Source organism: Nicotiana tabacum, chromosome 13, assembly GCF_000715075.1.
Source record: "Nicotiana tabacum cultivar K326 chromosome 13, ASM71507v2, whole genome shotgun sequence".
Classification (NCBI taxonomy): Eukaryota; Viridiplantae; Streptophyta; class Magnoliopsida; order Solanales; family Solanaceae; genus Nicotiana; species Nicotiana tabacum.
In genome coordinates, this window is record NC_134092.1 from 11,698,010 (window position 1) to 11,721,555 (window position 23,546).

The window sequence follows — 23,546 nt, forward strand, 5'->3', positions numbered from 1 at the left end:
TATGATAATAAAGTTTAGTAGTAAGTCTACACTAAATAATAATAATAATAATATATTATGTATTTTAAATTTGGGAAGAATGAATAACTCAAGAATTTACGAGGATTGAGAATAGATTTAAAATTTACTGGTGTTTACACTAAACGATACTCCTCAATTTACTATAGTTAAGTAATAAATTAAGATTAAAATATTTATTAATTATATTTATCTATATAGAGACGGGTAAATATTTTTAATTTATTATTTAATCGCGATCATGTAATATGATTTAATACAAATACCTCTTGACATAATTTTGTTTTATGTTAATGAGCTTGTTAAACCGTGTAAATATGAGAGGTAATTTTCTACGATAGGGTAGTAGGTGAATGTGAGAAGGGGCAAGAACAGTCCAATATATGAAAACGATAAGGCCGTCCTAGAGTTGAGTTTCCTTAAACCCTTTTACCTTTCACCACTATACTCTGAACGGGTACTCAACCCGCTCAAGTCTGCATATTTTTTCACAGAGTTTATCCAAAGAAAGAAATTTTTCCCCAATTGAATTGGTGAGTTTTCTGTAAAAGCTTCCATTTTTCCCTTCTTTTTTTTCGTATTCTTGTTCTTTTCTCCCCACTTGTGGGTAACTACTGGGTTTGTTGTTGTTGTATTCTTGTTCTTTTTTATTTCGCAGCTGTTTTGCTGAATTACATGTGCACCCAATTAATTGGGTGAGTTTGCTTAAATGGGGTCATGTATTTTCTATAGTATTTGCTTTATTCTTCATCTTCTCGCAGCTTTACTTGTTTTCATGGTTTCCACAAGACCCGAATTTTAGGGTTTATCTAGACACAATTCTTGTTTTTTTTTTTTTGTAATATAAAAAAATATGTTTGACTTGTCCATATAGGTGATACCAACTAATCGAGACTAAGGGGAAAATGTGAGTCTTAGAACCATAATTTGTGGTAATATGCAAATTATTTAGTAGTGGAATGAAATGTGTCCCCAACGAGGAGGTGTGTGTCACGACCCTATTGCTAACCAAGTCGTAACCGGCACTCGGTGCCTTACTTGACCGAGCAAACCATCTTGGCTTTTCTATTCTGTTCTATTTATGTTGTGCAATGCATCTCAACACAATTCAATATAATTTAAAGCAAATTCTTTTCTGAATCTTTAATCGAAATAATAGTCTGAAAAGAAATTTCATCATGTTATATGGAATACATTGAAAACCAAATATAATGTAAAGCGGACACCCATGACTCTGTCTATGAAGCTTCTAAGAAACACTGAAATAATAAGACAAAATTCTGGAATCAACGAACTCCACGAACTAAAATGGAGCTCACCAAATCTTCTGGTTATGGGAGGAGAATATCCTAGATCGTAGCCTGCTTACCTGCAAAATCTATGCTTACATTGACATGCGTCAATGTAGGTTCCCATGAAGAGAACGTTAGTACACCACAACGATACTTAGTAAGTAAAGCAATTTTCTCACTGAAGCCGGAACGAGACTCTGAAAGAAGTATGTATGCATGAGAAAAGAAAATTTTAAAAGCTTCTGATAAAGAGTTGAAACGGACAACTCATATATCTATTGTAAAATTCTTCTTGATTTCATTCATGAAAATTCTTTTTCTTCTCTTCTGAAAAAATTAAATAAAACTCAAATATATATACAACCTTTCTCGAAATAATCTTTGTAAATTTTCTAAAGCATTTTCTTGTTTTTTTCTTTTCTGGGGAGTTCCATTGATTCTGACATTCTTTCTGTTTTTGATTCTGAAAATGTCACCATATGATCGGTATGGTGGACGATCCCAGCCCGATCGCCTGGACCCCATTCATGTGGTGCCTCACAGTTCAAGGTTCTAGCATGCTCACGTTCTTGTGCCTTACCAGGGCACTTCTATCATAGTGCCTGAACCAACGGTACACTAATCTCCTACTCTGGCACGAGTAATTTTGGGGTAACATAAACCACTAGAGGCTATGAACCCTTCTCAGAGATCTAAGAAAACTCCCAAAATATTCTTCTGAGTAATTCTTGCATCACAAAATTTAAAACAATAATATATCTTCATAGTTCTCATCAAAACAGTTCCATAATATCTTGTAAAAGAAATTTGCATAGTCTATATATCAAAGAAATATATGCAAGCCATGAATGCATGAGACATGATTTATGGAACATCTATTCTTGAGTTATTAACCATGATAATCATCTAAGATCTTTTCTACAATTCTAATGGATATTGTGAGTTCACTCGTTCCATTCAGAGCCCACATTAACCTTCTATACAGTCTAACAATAACTTATGGCATGATATTTGTGAGAAGACAACTATAGTAAAAACATTGTCCCTACTCACTTTGATTCCTTGCTTTTGGATACCTTAGTTTGTTCCAATCCAATGGGTTCAACTCACCAAACATTTCTATACATAGTTAACTTTAAAATCAATATGAGAAATTCCAAGATTTCAAAAAAATAGAAGCCCTGGGTTTGATTCTTCTCTCCTTCTAGGGTTCATCGTTAATCTAAGTTTCTGTAGTAGTTTATAGGAACAAATATCAACCATAAACCTCTCTCGTGGTTGAAAGCGGTTACGAAACTTACCTTGAATCGCACAACCCTAGGTTAGCGGAGAGACCTTGTTCTTGAGTCCTTGTTGAGAATCTAGCGATTTTGAGATGGAATATTGTTATAATTGATGTTTGGAAGTAGTATTCTAACGTTAATCTCATTGAAAACTCACCTTAGGTAGTATGAGAACCCTTGGATGACTTGAGGATGAGAGGGGAGGTTTAATCTTTAAAGAATGAGGCTATTTTCTCTCTCCCCTTCTCTTTTATTTCAATTTCACACCTTCGGCGTCACGGTCCGCGCCTTACGCCACCCAAAACGCTCCAAAAAAAATCACTTCTGATTTTGGCGTTCTGATTCGCGCCTGGCGCACTCCTGAGCGCCCGAAACGCGGCCCATTTTTTCTGACAGGATAGTCTTCAATAAAACGCCTATAACTTTTTATAGGAATATCGAAATGATGAACGATTTGAAGTGTTAGAAACTAGTCTTCAAGGGCTTTCTTTTGATATATAGCTCAAATCTCAATTTATTATATAATGATTTATATGATCATTGAAACTTAGGTCATGTGCGGCTAAGGTCATGTTCATCTCTTTAACATCTCCAATGTGTTCCAATTTACTCCTCTCCTCTTATAACCATCCATTCAACCTTCTAACCTAAGATTTATGTAGTTTATACCTTTATAACTTTTCAAACACCTTTGTGTCCAACTTAGAGCGTGATAAAAAATATAATACTTAGCGAAGAATCTTCGGGGCTTTACAATGTGAGAGATTGATGATGGTAGGTATAAGTAGAGGTAGAGGTAGGCCAAAAAAGTATTGGAGATGAGTGATTAGGTAGAGGCGTAGAGCATGACGCATCTTCAGCTTACTGGAGGTCGAGAATTATGGCAGAAGGGTAGTAGGCAGTCGAGTGTCTTTCCTTTCATTTAAGTAGTGGTAGCGTTATCCTCGTATTTTCATATTCCTAGATTTCTACTACTACATGGTTACTTTTATCTTGTTGGTGTTACTGTTTCTTTGACTTTTTTAGTGCTCTGTTTGTTTTTCTATTATTTTGTGATTGATTATGCTTACTTTCTTTGAGCCTAGAGTCTATTAGAAATAATCTCTCTACCTGCATAAGGTAGGGGTTAGGTTGAGTGCACACTATCCTTCTCAGACCCTCCTTGTGGGATTACACTGGGTATGTTGTTGTTGTTGTTGGAATGAAATGTGTCTAAATATATGGGGTCTAAAAGTAAAGGTTTCATACAAGGACCCACCTAGTTTAGAATTGAGGCGTAATTGATTAGTTTTGTTTTCAGCTGGAGTTATTTCCCTAAATTTAGATGTTTCTTTGTTTAGTTGACTAGGCAAATTGTTTAGTATTGGAATGAAATTGTCTAAATGGAGCGGCCTAAAAGTGGACGATTCATATGCAGACCCCAACTAGGTTGGGATTGAGGCATAGCTGTTTGGTTTTGTTCTTGTATTGGAATTATTTGCCTAAATGTAGATGTTTCTTTGTTCAATCGACCAAGCAAAGTGTTTTGGATTGAAATAAATTTGTCTAAATAGAGTGGCATAAAAGTAAATGATTTACATGAGTACCCAACTAGTTTAGCATTGAGACATAGTGGATTCGTTTTGTGTTTGCCTAAATTTAGATGCTACTTTGTTCGATCAACTAGACAAAGTGTTTAGTTTTGGAACGAAATGTGTCTATATAGAGCGGCCTAAAAGTAGAGGATTCATATGTGGATCCCAACTAGTTCAGGATTGAGGCAATAGTTGACTCATTTTGTTTTTATCGGAGTTATTTGCCTAAAATTAGATGTTACTTTGTTCGATCAACTAGGCAAAGTGTTCAGTATTGGAATAAAATGTGTCTAAATAGAGCGGCCTAAAAAGAGGATTCATATGAGGATCCAAACTAGTTTGGGAATGAGGCATAGTTGACTGGTTTATTCTCCGTCTGTAGTTGTTTTTTTCCTAATTTAGATGTTTCTTTGTTCGATCGACTAGGCTATTTATTTAGTATTGGATGAAATGTTTTTAAATAGAGTGGCCTTAAGTTAAGGTAGATGATTCATGTGAGGACCCAACTAGTTTGGCATTGAGGCATAGTTGATTGATTTTGTTTTCGGTTGGAGTTATTTCCCTAAATTTAGTTGGTTCTTTGTTCAATCTGACATGTCTTCTTACTGGGCAATTTCTTATTTCATAAGGTTTTAGTTCTGACCTGGAATTATTTTGCATGCTAGCTATCAATGGCATCTCAGGTGATAAGAGAATGGGTCGGAATGCAACAGTTTTCTTCTGCCACTGAATTGAAGTTACTTGAATTGCTAGGAAAAACGAAGCAGGAAGTTCATGTCTCTCTCATTACCTAATATGCTACTTTCAATTTGTTTTTCTGGAGTTACAGTCGAAACGATTGTTATATTTTTTGTATGTCTACCCCAAAATAAGACTTGTGTGCAATTATTTGGCTGATGTATTGATTATGGTCAACTGCTGTAGAGTGTAAGTACATTGACAGTCCTAGTAATGGGCAAAGGAGGTGTTGGAAAATCTTCAACAGTTAACTCAATTTTAGGGGAAAGAGCAGTTGCTGTCAGTGCATTTCAGGTACATATTGCTTTGAATTTAGTTGAAAATTAAAACCTCAGAGGTTTCTTCTTGTGGTTTAGGACATTGAAATATTGTGTCTTTATTTTCAGTCAGAAACTCCAAGACCAGTGATGGTTTCGCGATCATTGGCAGGATCTACATTTAACATTATCGACACCCCAGGGCTGGTTGAAGGAGGATATGTTAATGACCAGGTTCTTGATCTCATAAAGAGGTAAGTATTTAGTATTTACATGCTGAAATAAATCGGTACTTCACTTGCTCGGGTAGGGATACGTAGTCCTTTGTCTGATTAACCAACTTCTCTCACTAATTATCTTTTTTATTTTATTTTTTGGGGTAAATGGATCAAACAGGTTCCTCTTGAACAAGACAATTGATGTTTTGCTCTATGTGGATCGTTTGGATACATATAGAGTGGATAATTTGGACAGGCAAATTGTGAAGGCCATAACAGATAGTTTCGGCAAGGAAATATGGCGTAGAGCACTTGTCGTCCTCACACATGCTCAGGTCTCCCCTCCTGATGGATTGAGTTATGATGAGTTTACTTCAAGAAGATCAGAGGCGCTGTTGAAAATTGTTCGCCTGGGAGCTCGAATTAGAAAACAAGAGATTAAGGTGGGGTCACTACTTTCTTCTATGCTTGAAGTAGATTTTCAGGATTCTTACAATTTTGTTCCACTTCACAGAGCAAATTTTCTTTGGCACAATTTGAATTTGGTATCTTGTGCTCTATTGAGCTAGCATAACTCAATTGAGCACAATTAGGATAGAGGGAGAGGGTGTGGAGTTGCCTATTGATTTCTTAATCTGAACTATCATAAATCAGTTGTTGACTTATTAAGCTGATTAAGGTGTACCTATCAGTTACTGGTTCTGCCAGTTAAGCAACTATGCAGATCATCTAACTCTTATACCATTTTTTCTTCGTGTTTCATCCAATTTTTCTACATGAGATCTTCTGATCTTATTCGCGTCTCCACCTTCGCACACTGTGTTCCTAAGATATGTGTGACATCCTCCTTCCTTTGATCCTAAAAGTAGTTTAAGCACCTACGGTGCACCCCTTTTTTTGTACGTGTCTGCGAGTTTTTTCTTGGGGGGGATACTATTAAGTTTCTTTTTTTTCCGCCAACAATGCACTTTGGTCTCTATTCTGGGATTGTTAGAAACTGCATGGAGGGAGGGCTATAAGTATTGTTTGCCCTCAGCAGTAGCTCTACCATGCAGACCCTGTCGGTGTTGTTAGATATATATTGTGCATTTGCGAAGATAACTTGAACTTCAGTTTCAGAAGCCATGAGAGGAAACATGGTATTGGTGAAAAGCTATCTTTCCCCTTATTTAGTTGCATCTGTATGAGTGAGCGAGATGATGTAGTAAAGCAGTCAGCTGGCAAACATGCCATCTTGTTTAGCACCCTACTTGGAACAGTGATTATAAGTTTGTTTGCTTATATGGTGCTTTTTATAGAAGTATCATCCTTTCATAGAAGTTCGTTTTTACTTATCTTACTCTCCTTGGTGTTAGGCTTCTTCAGTTCCTGTTGTTTTGGTTGAGAACAGTGGGAGATGTAACAAGAATGAAATCGATGAAAAGGTTAGATATACGTGCCATTGTCTTGTTATGTATTGTAATATATTATGTTTGTTGACATGGTCGGCATTGGTTAACAGATCCTTCCAAATGGAACTGCTTGGATACCCAATTTAGTCCAAACTATGATCGACGTTGTCTCAAGTGATAGCAAGGGTATCTTGGTTGACCAAAAATTGATCGAAGGACCGAATCCTAACAATAAGGGCAAAGTGCTCATCCCTTTTATCTTAGCATTCCAGGTGAGCTTTCAATCTGAAGTTGTCTCTGTTGCACTGTTAAAACGTGCGAATACTTGTATTGACCATAGCTAACATTCCCCCTTCCCCCGACTTTGTTTCTCTGGCAGTATTTCTTTGTTGTGAAAAGGATCCAGAAGTGGATCAAGAATGATATTGCAACAGAGAGCAGACCTTCATGGGCATAAGCAACCATCGGCATAGGCCTCGTTTATCCAATTAACTTAATTTTCCCTCTGGTTTTTTGTAGTACTTTGAGTTTCCCTCGTTTATCCAATTAACTTAATCCTGCTTTTTGGTAATATTGTAGCAGTTATAGTCAGCTATATCAGTTGTATGCGGAAAATGAATTTCAATTTCTTTTGCTGAGTCTGGCTTTATCCCTTACAATTCACGTTCGTTTAAAAGTTACTGCAATTTTCAGCTCTGTCTTTGTCGTTGAGTGTTGCAGAGTGTTGCGTTTTACCATTTTCCAGTGAAATGCCAGAAGACCACAAGAACAGGTTATCCTTTATTATCCAAGGACCTAGAGAACTCAATACATAAAAGTCTACTAGGAGTATTTAATTCGTTCTAGTATTGTTTTATATAAGTGCACTATTATCTTTTTCAGAAAAGGGTTAAAATTATCCCCCCCTCCATCTATCGGTTAAAAAATATCCTATCGTTATTTCAATTGTTAAAATTACCCCTCGATTTAGCGAAGAAATTCAAAAATAGTCAGATTTACAAGTGATAATTGAAAAATAACCACAGTTTCAAAGGTAATCGAAATTTAGTCACTTTTCGTGTCAAGATAAATCTGAACGAAAACACTATTCAAAATTCGGAACTCCAGAATATTGTATTGGAGTTTCGGTATAATATACTGGAACTCCAGCATAATATGCTGGAAGTTCATACACAGGTGCTCTAATCTCCAGTATATTATGCTGGAATTTTCGCGTGTTGGAGTCCAACATAATATGTTGGAAGTTACTATATAGGTGCATCAATCTCCAGTATATTATGCTGGACCGGTTCGTGTTGCAGTGAAATGGTGACTATTTTTCAATTACTTTGCAAACACTGACTATTTTTGAATTTCTTGTCCTAAACTGATTAGCTCGTACTATTTTTACTCGATTTAGTGGTAGCAAATATGGGCTACAATTTAATGTGTTGGCTCCTTCTTATTGGGCCACGTGGCTCTTTGGTCATACAAGTCATATATGGGTATAAACCCGCCCATTATCCGAACCGGCCCATCAATTTTTGTTTCTTTTTCTTTGCACTCTAACTTGGCAAATGTGTATTCTAGTGCAACATTGAAAGGTATAGCACACCAATATCTCTTTAATAAGAAATGTAGATGACTTTCAATTAAAATAGAGGTCATGGTAAAAAAAAAAAAAATCGGTGCTTTAAGCTCCCGTTATGTGCGAGGTCCGAGGAAGGCCGAACCACAAGTGTCTATTGTACGCAGCCTTATTTTACATTTCTGCGAGAGGCTGTTTCCACGGCTTGAACCCGTGACCTCGTTGTCACATGATAACAACTTTACCAATTACGCCGAGACTCCCTTCTAAATGGAGGTCATTGTAATTGTAATAATTAAATTTGTTAAATATGGTTCTCCGATTATAAGGTAAGATGAAGCCTATGTCGAGCTTCATTACGTAACACGAAACATCAAACAAGAACTAAAAAGTAGCAAAAAGGAAAAATTGGATATAAATAATCAGAAGTAGAAACAGATTGTGTACTTGGGATCGTTTGGTTGGGATACAAGTTATCTTTGGATTAATTATTTTGAAAAATAAGTTATCTTCGGATTAATTATCCCGGACAGTGGCTGAGCCAGAATTTTCACTAAGGGGAGTCAAAATATAAATAAGTTAGGATGTGCAACACATATATATATATATATATATATATATATATATATATATATATATATATATATATATATATATATATATGTGTGTGTGTGTGTGTGTGTGTGTGTGTGTGTGTGTAAAAATTTAACCTATCTATGCAGTGTAATTTTTGACGAAGGGGTGTCAATTGACTCCCCTTGCTAATGAGTGGCTCCGCTAGGGGGCATGATTTTAAAAAACCTCCCATATGTATAAAAATAACACTTATTCCAACCAAACATAAGATAATTTCATCTTAAATTACGGGATTAATTATCCCTTATTCCTCCATCGTACCAAATGCTGTCAAGCTTGTCGAAGAGGAGGGCATATAATACTACCCTTTTAGGGCTGTTATTAAATAATGTAAATATTTGTTGGAAGCCAACAAAACTATTATCTAGAGGGAGAAAAACAAATGTGCAAACATTTTAGCAAACGAAAATCATATAAAAAGCTAACAATATTATTCTTTCTGATTTAGTTTATGACACTTTTTCTCATTTTGTAAAATTGACTCCAATATATTTTTATACCACTTTTACAACTTTCAACAAATTAAATTCATTAAAGTATTCAACTTTTAAATTTATACATAATATTTTCTCTATTAAATGAAAGTTTCACTCCATTACTCTAATATTTTCCCATTATTACTAAACATTTATATTTAAGTGAAATTAACATTTTAAATACCATATAATTTTTTTATTTTAGTAGAAAATTCCTTTACATTTGGGCCTTGGATAGGATCCAGCAAGTCAGTCATTCCACCAAACTCTCGTTTGCATTTCCAAAACTCCGATCACATTCTGCAAAATCGCCGTCGATCACCGCCCCCTTATCGCCGTAACAATGTTCCGACACGGTTCTCGATTCCTGACCAGAGCCACCACTTCAATGAAGTGGCGCCGCCCATTTTCAACCGATCTACCGGCGGAGTCCGTTGCAGATTCCAACTTCATTGAAGCTTGGAGGAAAGTAGTTCCCAATGTGGAACCACCGAAAACTCCATCTGCATTCATGGCTACTAGGCCCGCTACACCGTCGTCGATTCCGTCTAAGCTTACTGTCAACTTTGTCCTTCCTTACTCTTCTGAACTCTCTGGTAAAGAGGTAATAATATGGATAATTAGCTCTTCCTTTTCGAATTTCCTTATTTATGATATGTCGGATTTCGATTTGATTTCGGAGTTGTAAGATACTAGTTATCCCTAACGAATGATGATAAAGCATCTAATTTTCGATTTGAATTCAGATTTTGATTGATAGAATTTACTGATTTGAAATTTTCGATTTGAATTCAGATTTTGATTGATAGAATTTACTAATTTGAAAATTGTTGCGTAGTGGTAAATGAAGTAGGAGGAGAACTATGAGGTTTCAGGTTTAAATCCCAGTGGAGGCAAAATAATACTAGGTGATTTCTTCCCATTTGCCTAATACATGGAGGGCAGAGTTACCTAGTACATGTGCATAGCTGGTGGAAGGTAGCTGGTAGTCAAAGAAAAAGTTGTTTGGCTTTCCAACAGTGATAGTGTAGTATAAAATAGAAGAAAGGGAGTATTAGACACCTTATCAAAAAAAATAAAAACAAAGATAGGGAGTATTAGACTCTATCTAAATTCAAATGATTTAATGTTCATGAAGTTACACACGAGAATGTTATTTTGCATGCTTAAATTTACATGAATTTCAACTTCCATTGTTGATGTTAAAGCAAGAGAGGTTGAAAAAGAGGTTCAATGCCACCTTCATAGCATTAATCTTGGGCAGATGCATTGAAATGTTATGGTTTCATTAGAATCCAGTAGCTTTGGCTTTGACCCTGTATATGTGTAAATAAATTGGCTAAATAAGTACAAATAATAGATTTCCGAACCCAGGGAATCTAATGGGCAGGGTAGAATTCCAAATTTGAACCCATAAAGTTTAAATTTTGGATCCGTTTTTGGTCTTAATTCCCAAAAAGATTGAAGCTGTGGAGTTTAAAGGTATTTTAGACGTTAAGTTTGATTGGAAGCATCTACAAGATTATCTCAAAGATACTGTCAGAGACTCAAAATGGTGGTGCATAAGATGGTTGATGATGCACATATGGCTTTTATATGGGAAAGGAACATCCTGGATGTTGCACTAATAGCCAATGAGTGCCTAAACACAAGACAAAAAGGGAACTTATTGGGAGTCCAGTGTAAGTTAGACATTGAGAAGGTCTCAGTTCACGTTAATTCGAGTTTCCTTACCAATATGCTTAAGGAGGGATTTGATAGCAAATAGATTAGCTGGATAAATTTTTGTGTGATCACTGTTAAGTGCTCTGTGATCATAAATGGAGTTCTCTTACCAATATGCTAAAGAAATGGGATCTGATGGTAAAAAAATTAGCTGGATAAATTTTTGTGTGAGCACTGATAAATGCTCCGTGATGATAAATGGAGTTCCTGAAGGATTCTTTTCGATTTAAAGAGGCTTGAGACAGGGAGATCCCACCTCCTCCTCCCTATTCGTTTTAGTGATTGAAATTTCAGCAGTGTGTTGAAAGTGACCAACATAAATGGATGGTTACAGAGATTTAGAGTAACAAACAGCAATTAATGTAATATGGAAGTCTCTCACTTATTGTATGAAATGATATCCTCATCCTTTTTGATGATCTAGAAGTCAATTAAGACATTTGAAGTTCATTCTAGTGGTATTTGAAGCAAACTCTGGTCTTCATATTAATTGGAGGAAAACTCGTTCCCTTCCAATGAGGTGGCAAACAGTGCTAGTGCTAGTTTGGCTAGAATTCTGGGCTGTCTGACAGGGACTTTGCCTACTATTGCGTTTTCCTTTTGGTGCTAGACACAAAGCTGAAGAGATATGGCAGGGAGTGTTGGAAAGGTGTGAAAAGAGGGTTGCAAGCTGTAACAATCAGTGCAATTCCTTTGGGGCAGATTTTTGATTAAGGGTGTGCTGGATTCTCTACCAATTTATGTGAATTCTTGTTTCCTTTGTCAGCCTAGATTGAGAAAATAATTGATGAAGTGAGAAGAGATTTTTTGTGGCAAGGTAATAACGGAAGAAAATTCATTCACCTGTTCAAATGGAGTAAACTATCCAAGAGTAAGAAAGATGGAGGATTGGAAATCAAAGATCTGAGGGTTTATTAATGAAGTGGTATTGAGATTGAGTTATGAAAAAGAGGCCTGAAAGAGAAATGTCATCAATAACAAATATGGGATAGATGGTTAAGTTCTTAGATGAGGTGGTCACATATCAAACCCATGAAGACGTAGATCTCTAATAGTGTAAGTTTTTAAATGAGGTGGTCACATACCTCAATATCACATTAGAGTAGTTAGAGGTTCTGGGTTCAAGTGTCGTTGCCGTAAAAGAATATCATCATGTGCTTGGTTCATGAAAAAGAATCAAACTTGCACGTGAAAGTGTGTTGAAGATAAAATTAAGTAAATAAAAGTGCTCCATCTATAACAGTTTAAGCTTTTAAGCGTGACAGTCACTCACGTTGTAGACATTAAAGCAGGTCAAGTGGGGGCAACATGTGTAGCTAGTGGATAAATTGTTCTTTGAGGGATCAATTGGATCAGAGCAAGTCTTTTATGGTAGTAAAGTGGATCCAATTTTAACTTCATGAAGATTACTAAAGTGAAGCCTTTTTATCTTATTCTTGCTTAGTAGTAATTTCATCCGAAAAATCCTTGTGAAATCTCCGTTTGAGGAATGAATTAGTTAGCAGTCATTGCTTTGGAAAAAGCAACTAATAATTTGTTCGTCATTTTGTATAATTTAAATTTTGTTTTTCTAAGAAGTTAATACTTTTTTGGCAAGGGTGGCCTTCCTAAGGAACATTTATTTGCCTGGTTTAATTGATTAGTTTATGCTACAGGGGCATAATGCAACAAAATAATTAATCTACTGGTGGTACGATTATTTGAAACTTGAAGTGAAGAGATATCAGTGAATCTTCTGGATAACAACACACAATAGTAATATAACCGTTCAGTTGTATTAAATTTCACAAGAATCTGATCAGCATGGAGTCTTGCTGCCTTTGCCAAACTTCGTCCTTACTAAAAATTTGGGCTAACTTTCAAGGGTGCTCCACAAATTGTTGATATATTCCAGGTTCCGACTATAGTTGCATAAGCTTAGCAATACAGACCATTAATAAAGCAGAAACATTTTGTTTCTCATTCAATGTTTCAACAGTTGTCAAATGATGCGCAAAGACTAGTGTGAGGTTTAATAGCATGCTCATGAAGAATGTGCATGATTGGCTCTGGAAAATCTGATACAAACTTTGATCATCCTCCCTTTTGCATTTTATATAGGTTGACATGGTTATAATCCCTGCAACTACGGGACAGATGGGTGTTTTACCTGGACATGTAGCGACGATTGCTGAGCTGAAGCCTGGTGTCTTATCAGTTCACGAAGGCAACGATGTGACCAAGTACTTTGTGAGTGGTGGGTTTGCATTTGTTCATGCAAATTCTTTTGCGGATATAATTGCTGTTGAAGCTGTACCACTTGACCGCATCGATCCCAATTTGGTTCAAAAGGGTCTCACTGACTTTACTCAGAAGCTAAACACTGCCTCAACTGATGTAGAAAAAGCTGAAGCCCAGATTGGAGTTGATGTACACAGTGCCCTTAATGCTGCTCTCACTGGTTAAACAAGCAGTGATACAATCTTTGTCCTAGTTCAACTTTCTTTTTTCCTTTGTGTCTGCTTAACTGACTTCTTCAGCCTTTTGCATGAGCTGATTTCCGACATATATTATCTTGTTCAAGTATATGTGGAATACCTATTTTAAGTTGTCACTTTGAATAAATGTTGCGTTAAGCTTTCCTTATCTTGTTTGCTGCATCGTCAGCTGTATGCTAAACTGCAGTAATGAGAAACAGATTGTTCGGTATCAATTGTGCAGTAGTCTCATGCTACCCGATTTTCAGCTATGGTGTATTCTTTGTGTTGGTTTCCAGTTCCCACTCTCTCTTTGTTGCAGTTACAGAGCTTTACGTTACCGTTGCTTTACATAAATTGTTTTCTGTTTTAGATTCTAGCTTTACTTGAATCTTTGTCTTGGGCAAGCTTTCTTTAACAGTATAGCTGTGATGCGGCTTGGAAAATGAAACGCATTTTAGCTTGACTTGATGTAATGTCAAGCAAATAAAACACATGGACGGCGTTGAAAATTAGTAGGATGCGGACGTCCAAAGTGAATTTGAAGGTAAAAAGAGGCCTTTATTTACCAATTTCCCTTCAATTTTTCTATTATATCTAGCACCAATTTCATTCAAGTCTCAGTAAAGCATCAAAATTACGCAGTTCATAAACCTTGGCTAGATTTTACTATTATACTATTACATTATTTCTGCCATTTCCAGCTGTTAAAGAAACAAAAACAGAACTACAACAACAAATAATCCGTGGTATTCTGCAAGTGAAGTTTTGGGAGGGTAATGTGTACTACCTTGGGGAGGTAGAGAGGCGGTTTCCAAAAGACTATTGGCTCGAGAGGAAGAATAGAAACAAGCAAATATCAACAACAATGCTAGGAAAACGATACCAACAATATATGAACCGGAAAAAAAGAAGAGAAAAAAGGAAGGATATATGAGTATCTTTAACAAATATCATTCTGCCTCAGAATATGTACTTTCAACATTCATCTCCCTGCATATATTGCAGTACATTCAATTGATACATCTATTTTTGATTCAAGAATCCATTCATTTCCTAAAGAGTCAACACTGTAGGTTATACCAAGACAAGTTAAAGTTGGTTCTTTGGGAGGGAAAGTAAAAGAAAGGAGGAGGTAAGAAGGTAAGGAAACTTAACAATACAGAGGTTTAAAAAGCAGCAAACGCAAGGAGATACTCGCTCTGTTTCAATTTAGATGTTGTAGTTTGATTTGACACAACGTTTAAGATTTTTTTTTTTTGAAACATGTGGTCCTAAAAGCTTTAGGAGCAAAAGCTTTGTGGGGCCATGATATTTTTGTGGCTATAAAATCTTATCATTAAGGGTAAAACAGGTAAAAAGAAAAGTTTAAAATTGTATTGTTTCCAAATATAGAAATGTGTCATTCCTTTTGGAACGGATTAATAAGGAAAACATGTCATTTAAATTGAAATAGAGGGAGTACTATTTATACTCCAGTCAGAATCTCTGCACCCTAAGGGGTCGTTTGGTTTGAAAGAAATTATCCCAGGATTAATTATCCCGAGATTAGTTATTCCATCTTTCCATGGGGATAAAAAAATACTACAATCTCGAGATAACTAATTCCGAAATTAATTATACCGTAATTTTCTACCAACCAAACATAGGATAAACTCTTCTTATATTTAATCCCAGAATTAATTATTCATTATCTCTCGTACCAAACGAGACCTAAGTACATGAAAGTCAGGTGGGTAGTGTTGCTAAAGATTTTATAACAAGAACGGCTTGGTGTACACATCAAATGGCTCTGTAGCAGTCAACTGAGGCTCCTGCAACCAAAAGGTAAAAGTATTTATTTTCTGGCAATCAATCAATTTAATCTTCATCCTTTTACATTTAAAGGACAATTCAATTCCAACAAAATGTATTACAATAAGCTAAATTAAAGTTACCTGTCTCATCCCAATGCCGACACTTCCTCCATTAATTAGCATTGTGAGAAGAGATGTGACAATTTTGCCTCCTAAATCACTAGCAGAATTGTGAATGGAAGATCTAATTGCATTCAGAATACTCCCATATGTTGTTCCTTGTCCACGTTCAATTGCTTGAATGAAAGAAAAAGTCATTGCACCAGTTGAAGTGACTTTGGACAAACTCTGTTATCAATTAATAAGTCATTCTATTAGCTTGCTTAGGTTGATTCACACTATTTAATTCAAAGAATATCAAAAGTTAAGATGTTAAAAAGATTTTACATTTGTATCTGAAGAATTTTGATGATCGTCGCAACCACTGAAGGATATAACCTCTCCTCCATTTGTTCCTTTCCATGCTCCTGATAGAGGACGATGATCTTCCTATACATATCGTCCAGTTCTGTATCCATATAAAACATAGAAAATAAAAATAATGTTGGTGATGCTAAACCGGGTTGGAAGACATAAATAAAATATTTCCATTTTCTATTTTCCAGTAAAAGGGAGAGCCTTGACGTAATTGGTAAAATTGCTGTCATGTGACCAGGAGGTCACGGGTTCGAGCCGTGGAAACGACCTCTTGCAAAAATACAGGGTAAGACTAGATATGATAGACTGTTGTGGTCCGACCCTTTTCTAAGCCCCGCGTATAGGGGGTAAGACTAGATATGATAGACTGTTGTGGTCCGACCCTTTTCTAAGCCCCGCGCATAGGGGGAGCTTAGTGTACCGGGCTGCCCTTTTTGCCCCATTTTCTGTCCTAACCTAATACCCCATGTCAATCGCATGTGCCACATCATGGGATTTTTTTGGAGCGGGGAGGATTTTTTTAAATACCTTTTATGTGGTGTCACATGGATATTATGTAAGCTGAACTGCTGAAGTGATAACCTAGTTGTGTTTATGGGACCGGATTCGACATTTTCTGGTGTTATTTAATTCTGTGATATATTTAGACATAGTAGAGTTATTTTTTTGTAACAGAATTCAGTTTTATGAGTTGAATGATTATTTGTGGACTTAGCTTTTCTACTCTAGTATTGGCAACTACATATCCTACTAAATATTAGATCATTAGGAAGAAACAAATATGTAGTTTCACAGACCTGTCCATCCTACAAAGGAAAGGTAAATCAAGCACAGTTCCATTGTGATAAGCATCTATTTTGGCATGAAGCTTTGCTCCAGGAGGAAGTGGCTTGACGAGTATTGCATTTAGTTTTCATCATCGGTTATGAGAAAGTTTTGGCTTTTATAGTGAATAACTATTATATAAAAATGATGTTATAGAGAGGTCTGACTGTATTAGCTACTATCCTACTAAATAAACGCGCATTAGCAGGAAATAAAAATTTAATGTTGCAGACCTGTCCATCCTACAAAGGAACGGCAAATCAAGCATAGTTCCACTGTGACAAGCATCTATTATGGCATGAAGCTTCGCTCCAGGAGGAAGAGGCTTGACGAGTATTGCATTTAGTTCGTCATCAATAATTGTTCCCTGTGTTTTAAAATCCAAAGGGCAAAGTGTTTCGTCATAACCATCAACTTCATCGCCATTGTAATTCCTTTGCTGTAAACCATGACCAGAAAAATGGAACACCAGAGAATCCCCTGCTTGAACTCCTTGCATAAGCCAGTACATTGCTGTTCTTATATTATGTTTAGTTGGAATCTTGTAGGGATCTCTTTCTTCTTCTGTAAAATACAGATTTGAAATTAGGCCTTCAAATTGAAAAATAATAAAATGCTACTAACTAAAAGTGAAAAAAATGGTTTGTACTAACAAGAGTTTAAACTCTATGCACTATTGGTACAAAGACAACAGTGAGTTGCTCTATTGGTAAGCAATTTACACTTCCAACCAAAAGGTTGTGAGTTCGATTCACCCCAAGAGTAAGGTGGAGAGTTCTTGGAGGGATGGAGCCGGGGGCCTATCGGAAACAGCCTCTCTACCCCAGGGTAGGGGTAACGTCTGCGTACACACTACCCTCCCCAGACCACACTAGTGGCATTATACTGGATTGTTGTTGTTGTTGTTGTTGCACTATTGGTACAAAAACTATATACATAATTAGGTCACTTAAAACGTTATTATAAGTAACTTTACTTAATAAACATTAATCTTTAATAAATGATAATTAACAAGCTATAAAGTGCAACCCGATATACAAAGCATCTTGCTTTCACAAAGGATCGGGAAGGGCCACACCTAGAGGCGGAGCTAGGATTTGAAACTTATGAGTTCCGAATTCTAGCACTTTTAAGTTATTGGGTTCTAAGTTAATAATTTATATATATTAAATGGATTTTTTAAGACAAATACAGAGTTGGATGACACCAAAGTTACTGGGTTCGGTTGAATCCGAACCTCGATCTCTAGCTCCGCCCTTGGCCACACCCCAAGGGTGTGATGTCATGTAGACAGTCTACCATAATGCAAGCATTAGTGACTGATTCCGCGGCTCAAACTCGTGACCTAAGGTCACACGGAGATAATATTACCTTTGTTCTCCCCATCATAATTAACATGCTATAACATACCGATGGTAAAAAGTTCTTTGTGAATGTAACGTAATCCTACTTTCTTGGAGATCAGAAAGCTGTGGTAGTCACATAAAAAGCTCTGAAGAAGAACAAAGTTATGAAATTCTAAAGTAGCTTTACAAATTTTGAAGTGGTACACTTTCTTTTAGAAAGCTGCGATTGAAGAAAGCTATAAGGCATCTTAAATTGATTTTGCAGGGAAAAGTATTGTAAAAAATGTTAATTAAACAATTTAAATGAAATTCTAAAATTAAAGTAGAACTCACATATCATACACTCAATGAATCCGATGCCTAGTTCAAACCAAATAGTGGAACGGGGCACCAAAGAATCAATTAAGCTGGATTAAAAGATAAAACGCTAAAAGACTATCTTGCATTTACGATTTAATCTACTGACATGTTAAAAAATAATGTGTAAATATTTTTATATACCATCAATACATAGAACTTAAAATACTTTATTTACTACCAATAATCATGAAAATAAAATATGATATTAATCGCTTCAAAATATCATATCTCAAAGAATTTCATTATAGTTACTGGTTTGGTGTAGTTACTGAAGGAACCTTCTTCTAGGATCGGTAATTGTGTGCAAGGACGAAGTTACATTCACTTAGGGGTGGTCAATTGACCATCCTTCGTCGTCGAAAAATTACACTCTATTTAGGTAAAATATTAAGTTTTAGAGATATATAACATATATTAAACACCCTTTGTCGGAATTTTTTTTTTACTTCATTAAAGTTTGAATATCCTTGGAAAAGTTCATGGCTTCGCCACAGTTATGAGTTACCATCAACAATGCCTTAACGGTTTCTTACAAAGTCTACAATCAATGCCTATTTTAACCTGCTATAATAAAAACCACCATTATTTTTCAGGTTACTAATCCTGAGCGGAGGGTCTATTGAAAACAGTGTCCCTATCCTCACAAGTTAGGGGTAAGGTCTGTGTACACACTAACCTCCCTATACCCAAAGCGTGTGATAATACTTGTTGTACTAATCCTACTTTTTTACGGTTGGTTGCCTGTAATCATCATATTTGGTCATTTAATAGAGTAATAATTCTTTTATAGAAGTTAAACTCAATAAAGACAAAGTATTAAGGAGAAATTAAATTAAAGAGAGATTGTTTTACCAGTGAGCATGAGAACGGAATCTTGAGGAAACTTGAATCGATTGACAAGCAAATATTTCATACATTTAGCATCGTTGAGACAGCCCTTAAGTTCATTCTTGGTTTTTTTATACGTAATACCAATAATCAAAGCTCTCTTTCGACCAAAAGGCGAAGGGAGTTGATTACTAGAAGGTGTACGGCGGCCGTAGGAAGAAAAGGTCTGAGCAATGTTGTGGTTTTTGTAGGCAAGTAGCTGTAGCCGGCCGCCGATGCGAGTGACTGCACGGCGGGCGGCACAGCGCATGCACTGAGCACCATGTGGGAGTTGTAATAACGTTGTATGGCAGTTCGGACAGTCCATTTTTAAACGAAGAAAATAAAACGGAATTGTTTCTGGTGAAGCAGATGTTGGAATGTAGGAATGATTGTGTGTTGGTAGGAAGGAGAGCAGGGGACGATTCCAATTGTGGAGTGAGTAGCTTCTATTTATTACTCACGTCTCTCGTTGAAACTGAGCATGGATTTTAAGAATTGTTTTTTTATTTTAAATTTGGGGTTTAAAATATTACAAAATATTTCAATAGTTATAAAATTATGTCATTACGGGTTAAATAAAATATTTAAATTAAATTATTCCTCAATATAGAAATGCCCCTTTTTTGGGACACATGAAAAAAAAAAGTACTTACATAAGATGAAGTAGAGGAAATATATATGTTCTATTTTTAGGTTTTCCATTCGGTGTTCCGTAATGGCGAAATCAAGAATTTTTTCAAGGGTATTCAAACTTTAATGAAGTAAAAACAAAATTCGACAAAGGGTGTTCAATATATGTTATATATCTATAAAATTTAATATTTTACCTATATACAGTGTAATTTTTCGACGAATGATGGTCAATTGACCACCCTTAAGTGAATGTAGCTTCGTCCCTGGTGTTCGGTACCCATATTGGGGCTTTAACTAAATCCAGATTTGCGCCGAAAAATCTCATATTGGGAGGTAAAATATTCACTAACAAAAGTAATTCTATAGACAGGGTTCGAATTTTAGACGTGTGATTAAGGATTATCACTCTATTACAACTCATGTTGGTGAGAAAATTAAATATGTTCTAAAACAAACGCGTTAAAGACAAAGTGCATGTATCTCTTACTTTTAAGTTTGAGTTGACAACTGCACCCAAAAGGGTTGATTCACTTGTCCCCTTGGAAAGTTACATAACAAGACAGTGAAATCTTGCAAACTAGAAAAACAAAGTGGTAAGGAAAAGAATTCTCAGCCCTCAATCCCTTTTAAAGTACTTCTTTGTTATTGGATTTAGCTGTGAAGCAGTCTTAAAGACAGTTTATTGGAGTTGGCAAAAATATTACTACAACAATAACAATCCAATATAATTTCACTGGTAGGGTCTGGGGAGAGTAGTGCGTATGCAGACCTTACCCCTACCCTGGGATATAGAGGCTGTTTCCGATAGACCCTCGGTTCCCTCCCTCCAAGAACTCCCCACTTTGCTTTTGGGGTGACTCGAACTCACAACCTCTTGGTTGGAAGTGGAGTTTGGCAAAAATACAGTAAGCGCAGAACTTTTTACACGGTCAATAAGCACATTTTACGTACTCTATAAAATTGAATATCTCATCCATCTCAAAAATGATATTTTTCCGGATTTCGAGAGTCAGACGGTTCAACTTTGATCATGATTCGGTCATAAAATTTGTAAGTTTTTTATATTTCGAAATTACAGAAAATGTACTATAAAACATAATAATTATTAATTTAAAATAATAAAAAGGTATATAAAAAATCATGGTAAAAAAAGTAACTTGTTTGACTTTTAAAATCAGAAAAGTATCATCTTTTTTGAACAGAAAAGAAGAAAAATGTAGGCATGTTCTTCGAGTAGTTCTCTATACTGCAATAAAAGTTTTTCATCCCAATTATAAAAATTGTCATATTTTTATTTGATCAGTAAAACCACTTACCACATGTTTTATTTCATGTAGTGAGACACGTTTCCTAATACGATTTAGACAAAATCTTTTTGCACTTCCCATAGTATCAATTTGGGATTCACTCTTTCGAGTGCATAATTCTCTCACATTTTCTCCACGAATTTGTTGTGGGATTCATATTAAAGTATGATACTTTTGTCGACTGAATATATTTTTCGAAGCATACAATTTGTTACTAAGCTTTCAAGCAAGATTTTCTTTTCTTCAATGAACCATCTTATATTGTCCATGCTCCAATTGTCTGGTCCCGAGTGTGCGGGGATATTGAGCCTCCCATCAGCTCAAGATAGGTAACTTCGACTCCTTATATGGTCTTGGATAATCTTCGCCTCATGAACGGTTTTGGGGTTGAGTTAGGCCCAAAGTCTATTTAATATGGTACCAGAACAGACAGAGGTCCTGAATTCAGTCTCACTAACATCCAATATAAAAGAGAATTAAACCCGCAAGTGAGGGAGCGTTGAAGCCATAATTGAATAAATAAAGTGTGCTTTTTATCAGCTTAAACTCTTAGATGAGATGGACATACACTTCAATACTATTCTAGTGGTATATACCTTTAAAAGTGTCACTGTTTTCCAATATGAGGAAGAAAATCAGTTTATAAATTTGACAAGAAGAGAATAGGAAAACTTGTTCTGAAGTGCGATTTTTGAGTTCCATTTTCACGATGGTAACTACTCTCAATTCTCCCTAGTATCCACCTTGAGAAATAAGATTTTAATAACTAGAACAATATTCAATTTTAGGCACGACCGACAAATATGCTCCCTCTAATACCAATATGAAGAATCCAGCTATGATCAACATTATATGAGTTAAGAAAACTAATTTTTATTCTACATCCTTATTTATGTTATCGTGAATAACACACTTTAATCATTTATAATAATTTCTCCAAACAAGCCCTGGCCTAGCCAAATATATTGTCTCTTCTATTATGTCGATTGCCTGATTGTAAAGCTTATCGACGAGATATTTTTTTTCTTTTATTTTTTGCATTCAGGTCTTTTGAAAGAGTCACTAAATTGAGTTTTGATTTATTCCTTTTGTTTTAATTTGTTTGAATCTTTTCGGAGTACGAGAGTCAGTCTGATTAATTTTCGGTGTGAATTCGGACAGAGATTCTTTAAGTTTTTTGAAATAAAATTTAAATATTTAGAATAATTAATAATTTAAAATACTTAAAAATTATTTGCAAAGAATATTATCAAAGAAAATCTTATCTGACTCCCAAAATAGTAATAAGTTTATTTTTTTGAAATAGAGATAATAGTTAAAACTCAACTGCTAGATATTTCAGTTTTACCATAGAGTCCAAAGCCAATTCTCTCAAATTTCAGTCGTTCCCATTAATTAAGCGCTTGCTTTACTTTAGAAGTATAGTGAAACCTCTCTAAAGGCATCTTTATATTATAAAGAAAAAACAACAAAGAAAGATAGGAAAAATAAACATGTTTATATACATACAAATATATTCTTGGAAATTCTGAAAATCATATACCTAAAAGTCAGCCAATTAATTATCCGATTGTTTATATAATAATTATATTATTAATGACTAGTCAAGAAACATGTAATCAGAAAGATATAATTATGATCATGTTTAAAATAGGTTTGTTCCCTGCAATATTTATATGAATAATAATGAATCAGCAATAAGAATAAGAATTTTCTTTTTCTCTTCTTGTTTTATTAAAGGCTAGACTGTTCTATTCAAATGCTATGATTCTCGAAACTTTATTCTCTAAATCCCTGAACGTGACACCTGTCTTCCCACTTACCACCTTTCGTTTGATTCTAACAGTCGAGCAACGGATTTGACCGAACCTAGTAATTTTTATTTAAACAGTGTATTTGTATTATAAAATCATTAAATATATATAAATGTATAATTTAGAACCAAGTCACTAACATTTGAAGTCGGCGTTCTAAAATTCAGAACCCGTAACGTTAAAATCCTGACTCCGCCTTTATATCGATATAATAATAAATGAATTAGCAATTTAACACGAGACAAGCATTAAAATGCAACTTGGTAGAAGCTTCTATCTCATAGCTTTGACTTTGTTTGATAGTAATTTAATAAACAAATTGCTATATTGCTACAACCTTTTACGGTTGGATGCAAGTTATGCAGATAAAAAATAAATTGTAATATATAAATTAATAAAGTAAAAATTAGTAAGTTAATAACTTTCTTTCTTATAAATTCCAAAGGAATAAATTCAAAGCTAGCGATTCAACATAGAAAAAGAATTT

General features: G+C 35.3%; 2 protein-coding genes and 1 pseudogene across 3 annotated transcripts; 2 read left to right on the forward strand and 1 right to left on the reverse strand.

The window, feature by feature from the left end:
• Window positions 1-410: 410 nt before the first annotated feature.
• Window positions 411-7,409, forward strand: LOC107806193 (translocase of chloroplast 34). 2 transcript variants are annotated; one of them, XM_075227738.1, is made up of 9 exons: window positions 431-551; window positions 677-713; window positions 4,833-4,943; window positions 5,092-5,199; window positions 5,292-5,416; window positions 5,559-5,823; window positions 6,736-6,804; window positions 6,882-7,043; window positions 7,151-7,409. In XM_075227738.1, exons 3-9 carry the CDS (start codon window positions 4,839-4,841, stop codon window positions 7,226-7,228), a joined length of 912 nt encoding a protein of 303 aa, XP_075083839.1. In that variant the 5' UTR covers window positions 431-551; window positions 677-713; window positions 4,833-4,838; the 3' UTR covers window positions 7,229-7,409. The 2 variants fall into 2 exon arrangements, with proteins under 2 accessions (XP_016485793.1, XP_075083839.1); XM_016630307.2 differs by lacking the exon at window positions 677-713 and having other exon boundaries at window positions 411-551.
• A 2,254-nt stretch (window positions 7,410-9,663) lies between these two features.
• Window positions 9,664-13,867, forward strand: LOC107806192 (ATP synthase subunit delta', mitochondrial). Its single transcript, XM_016630306.2, has 2 exons — window positions 9,664-10,054; window positions 13,276-13,867. The coding sequence occupies exons 1-2, from the start codon at window positions 9,794-9,796 to the stop codon at window positions 13,618-13,620; spliced, it is 606 nt and encodes a 201-aa protein (XP_016485792.1). The 5' UTR covers window positions 9,664-9,793; the 3' UTR covers window positions 13,621-13,867.
• A 355-nt stretch (window positions 13,868-14,222) lies between these two features.
• Window positions 14,223-19,759, reverse strand: LOC107806187 (metacaspase-1-like; annotated as a pseudogene).
• Window positions 19,760-23,546: the final 3,787 nt, after the last annotated feature.

Excerpts from the sequence above, each read along its gene's own strand:
- LOC107806193 (XM_016630307.2), top strand. The coding sequence starts at position 4,839 with ATGGCATCTCAGGTGATAAGAGAATGGGTCGGAATGCAACAGTTTTCT. Across the intron at positions 5,200-5,291 it reads TTGCTGTCAGTGCATTTCAG|TCAGAAACTCCAAGACCAGT; the intron begins GTACATATTGCT and ends CTTTATTTTCAG. Across the intron at positions 5,417-5,558 it reads GTTCTTGATCTCATAAAGAG|GTTCCTCTTGAACAAGACAA; the intron begins GTAAGTATTTAG and ends TGGATCAAACAG.
- LOC107806192 (XM_016630306.2), top strand. The coding sequence starts at position 9,794 with ATGTTCCGACACGGTTCTCGATTCCTGACCAGAGCCACCACTTCAATG. Across the intron at positions 10,055-13,275 it reads CTGAACTCTCTGGTAAAGAG|GTTGACATGGTTATAATCCC; the intron begins GTAATAATATGG and ends CATTTTATATAG.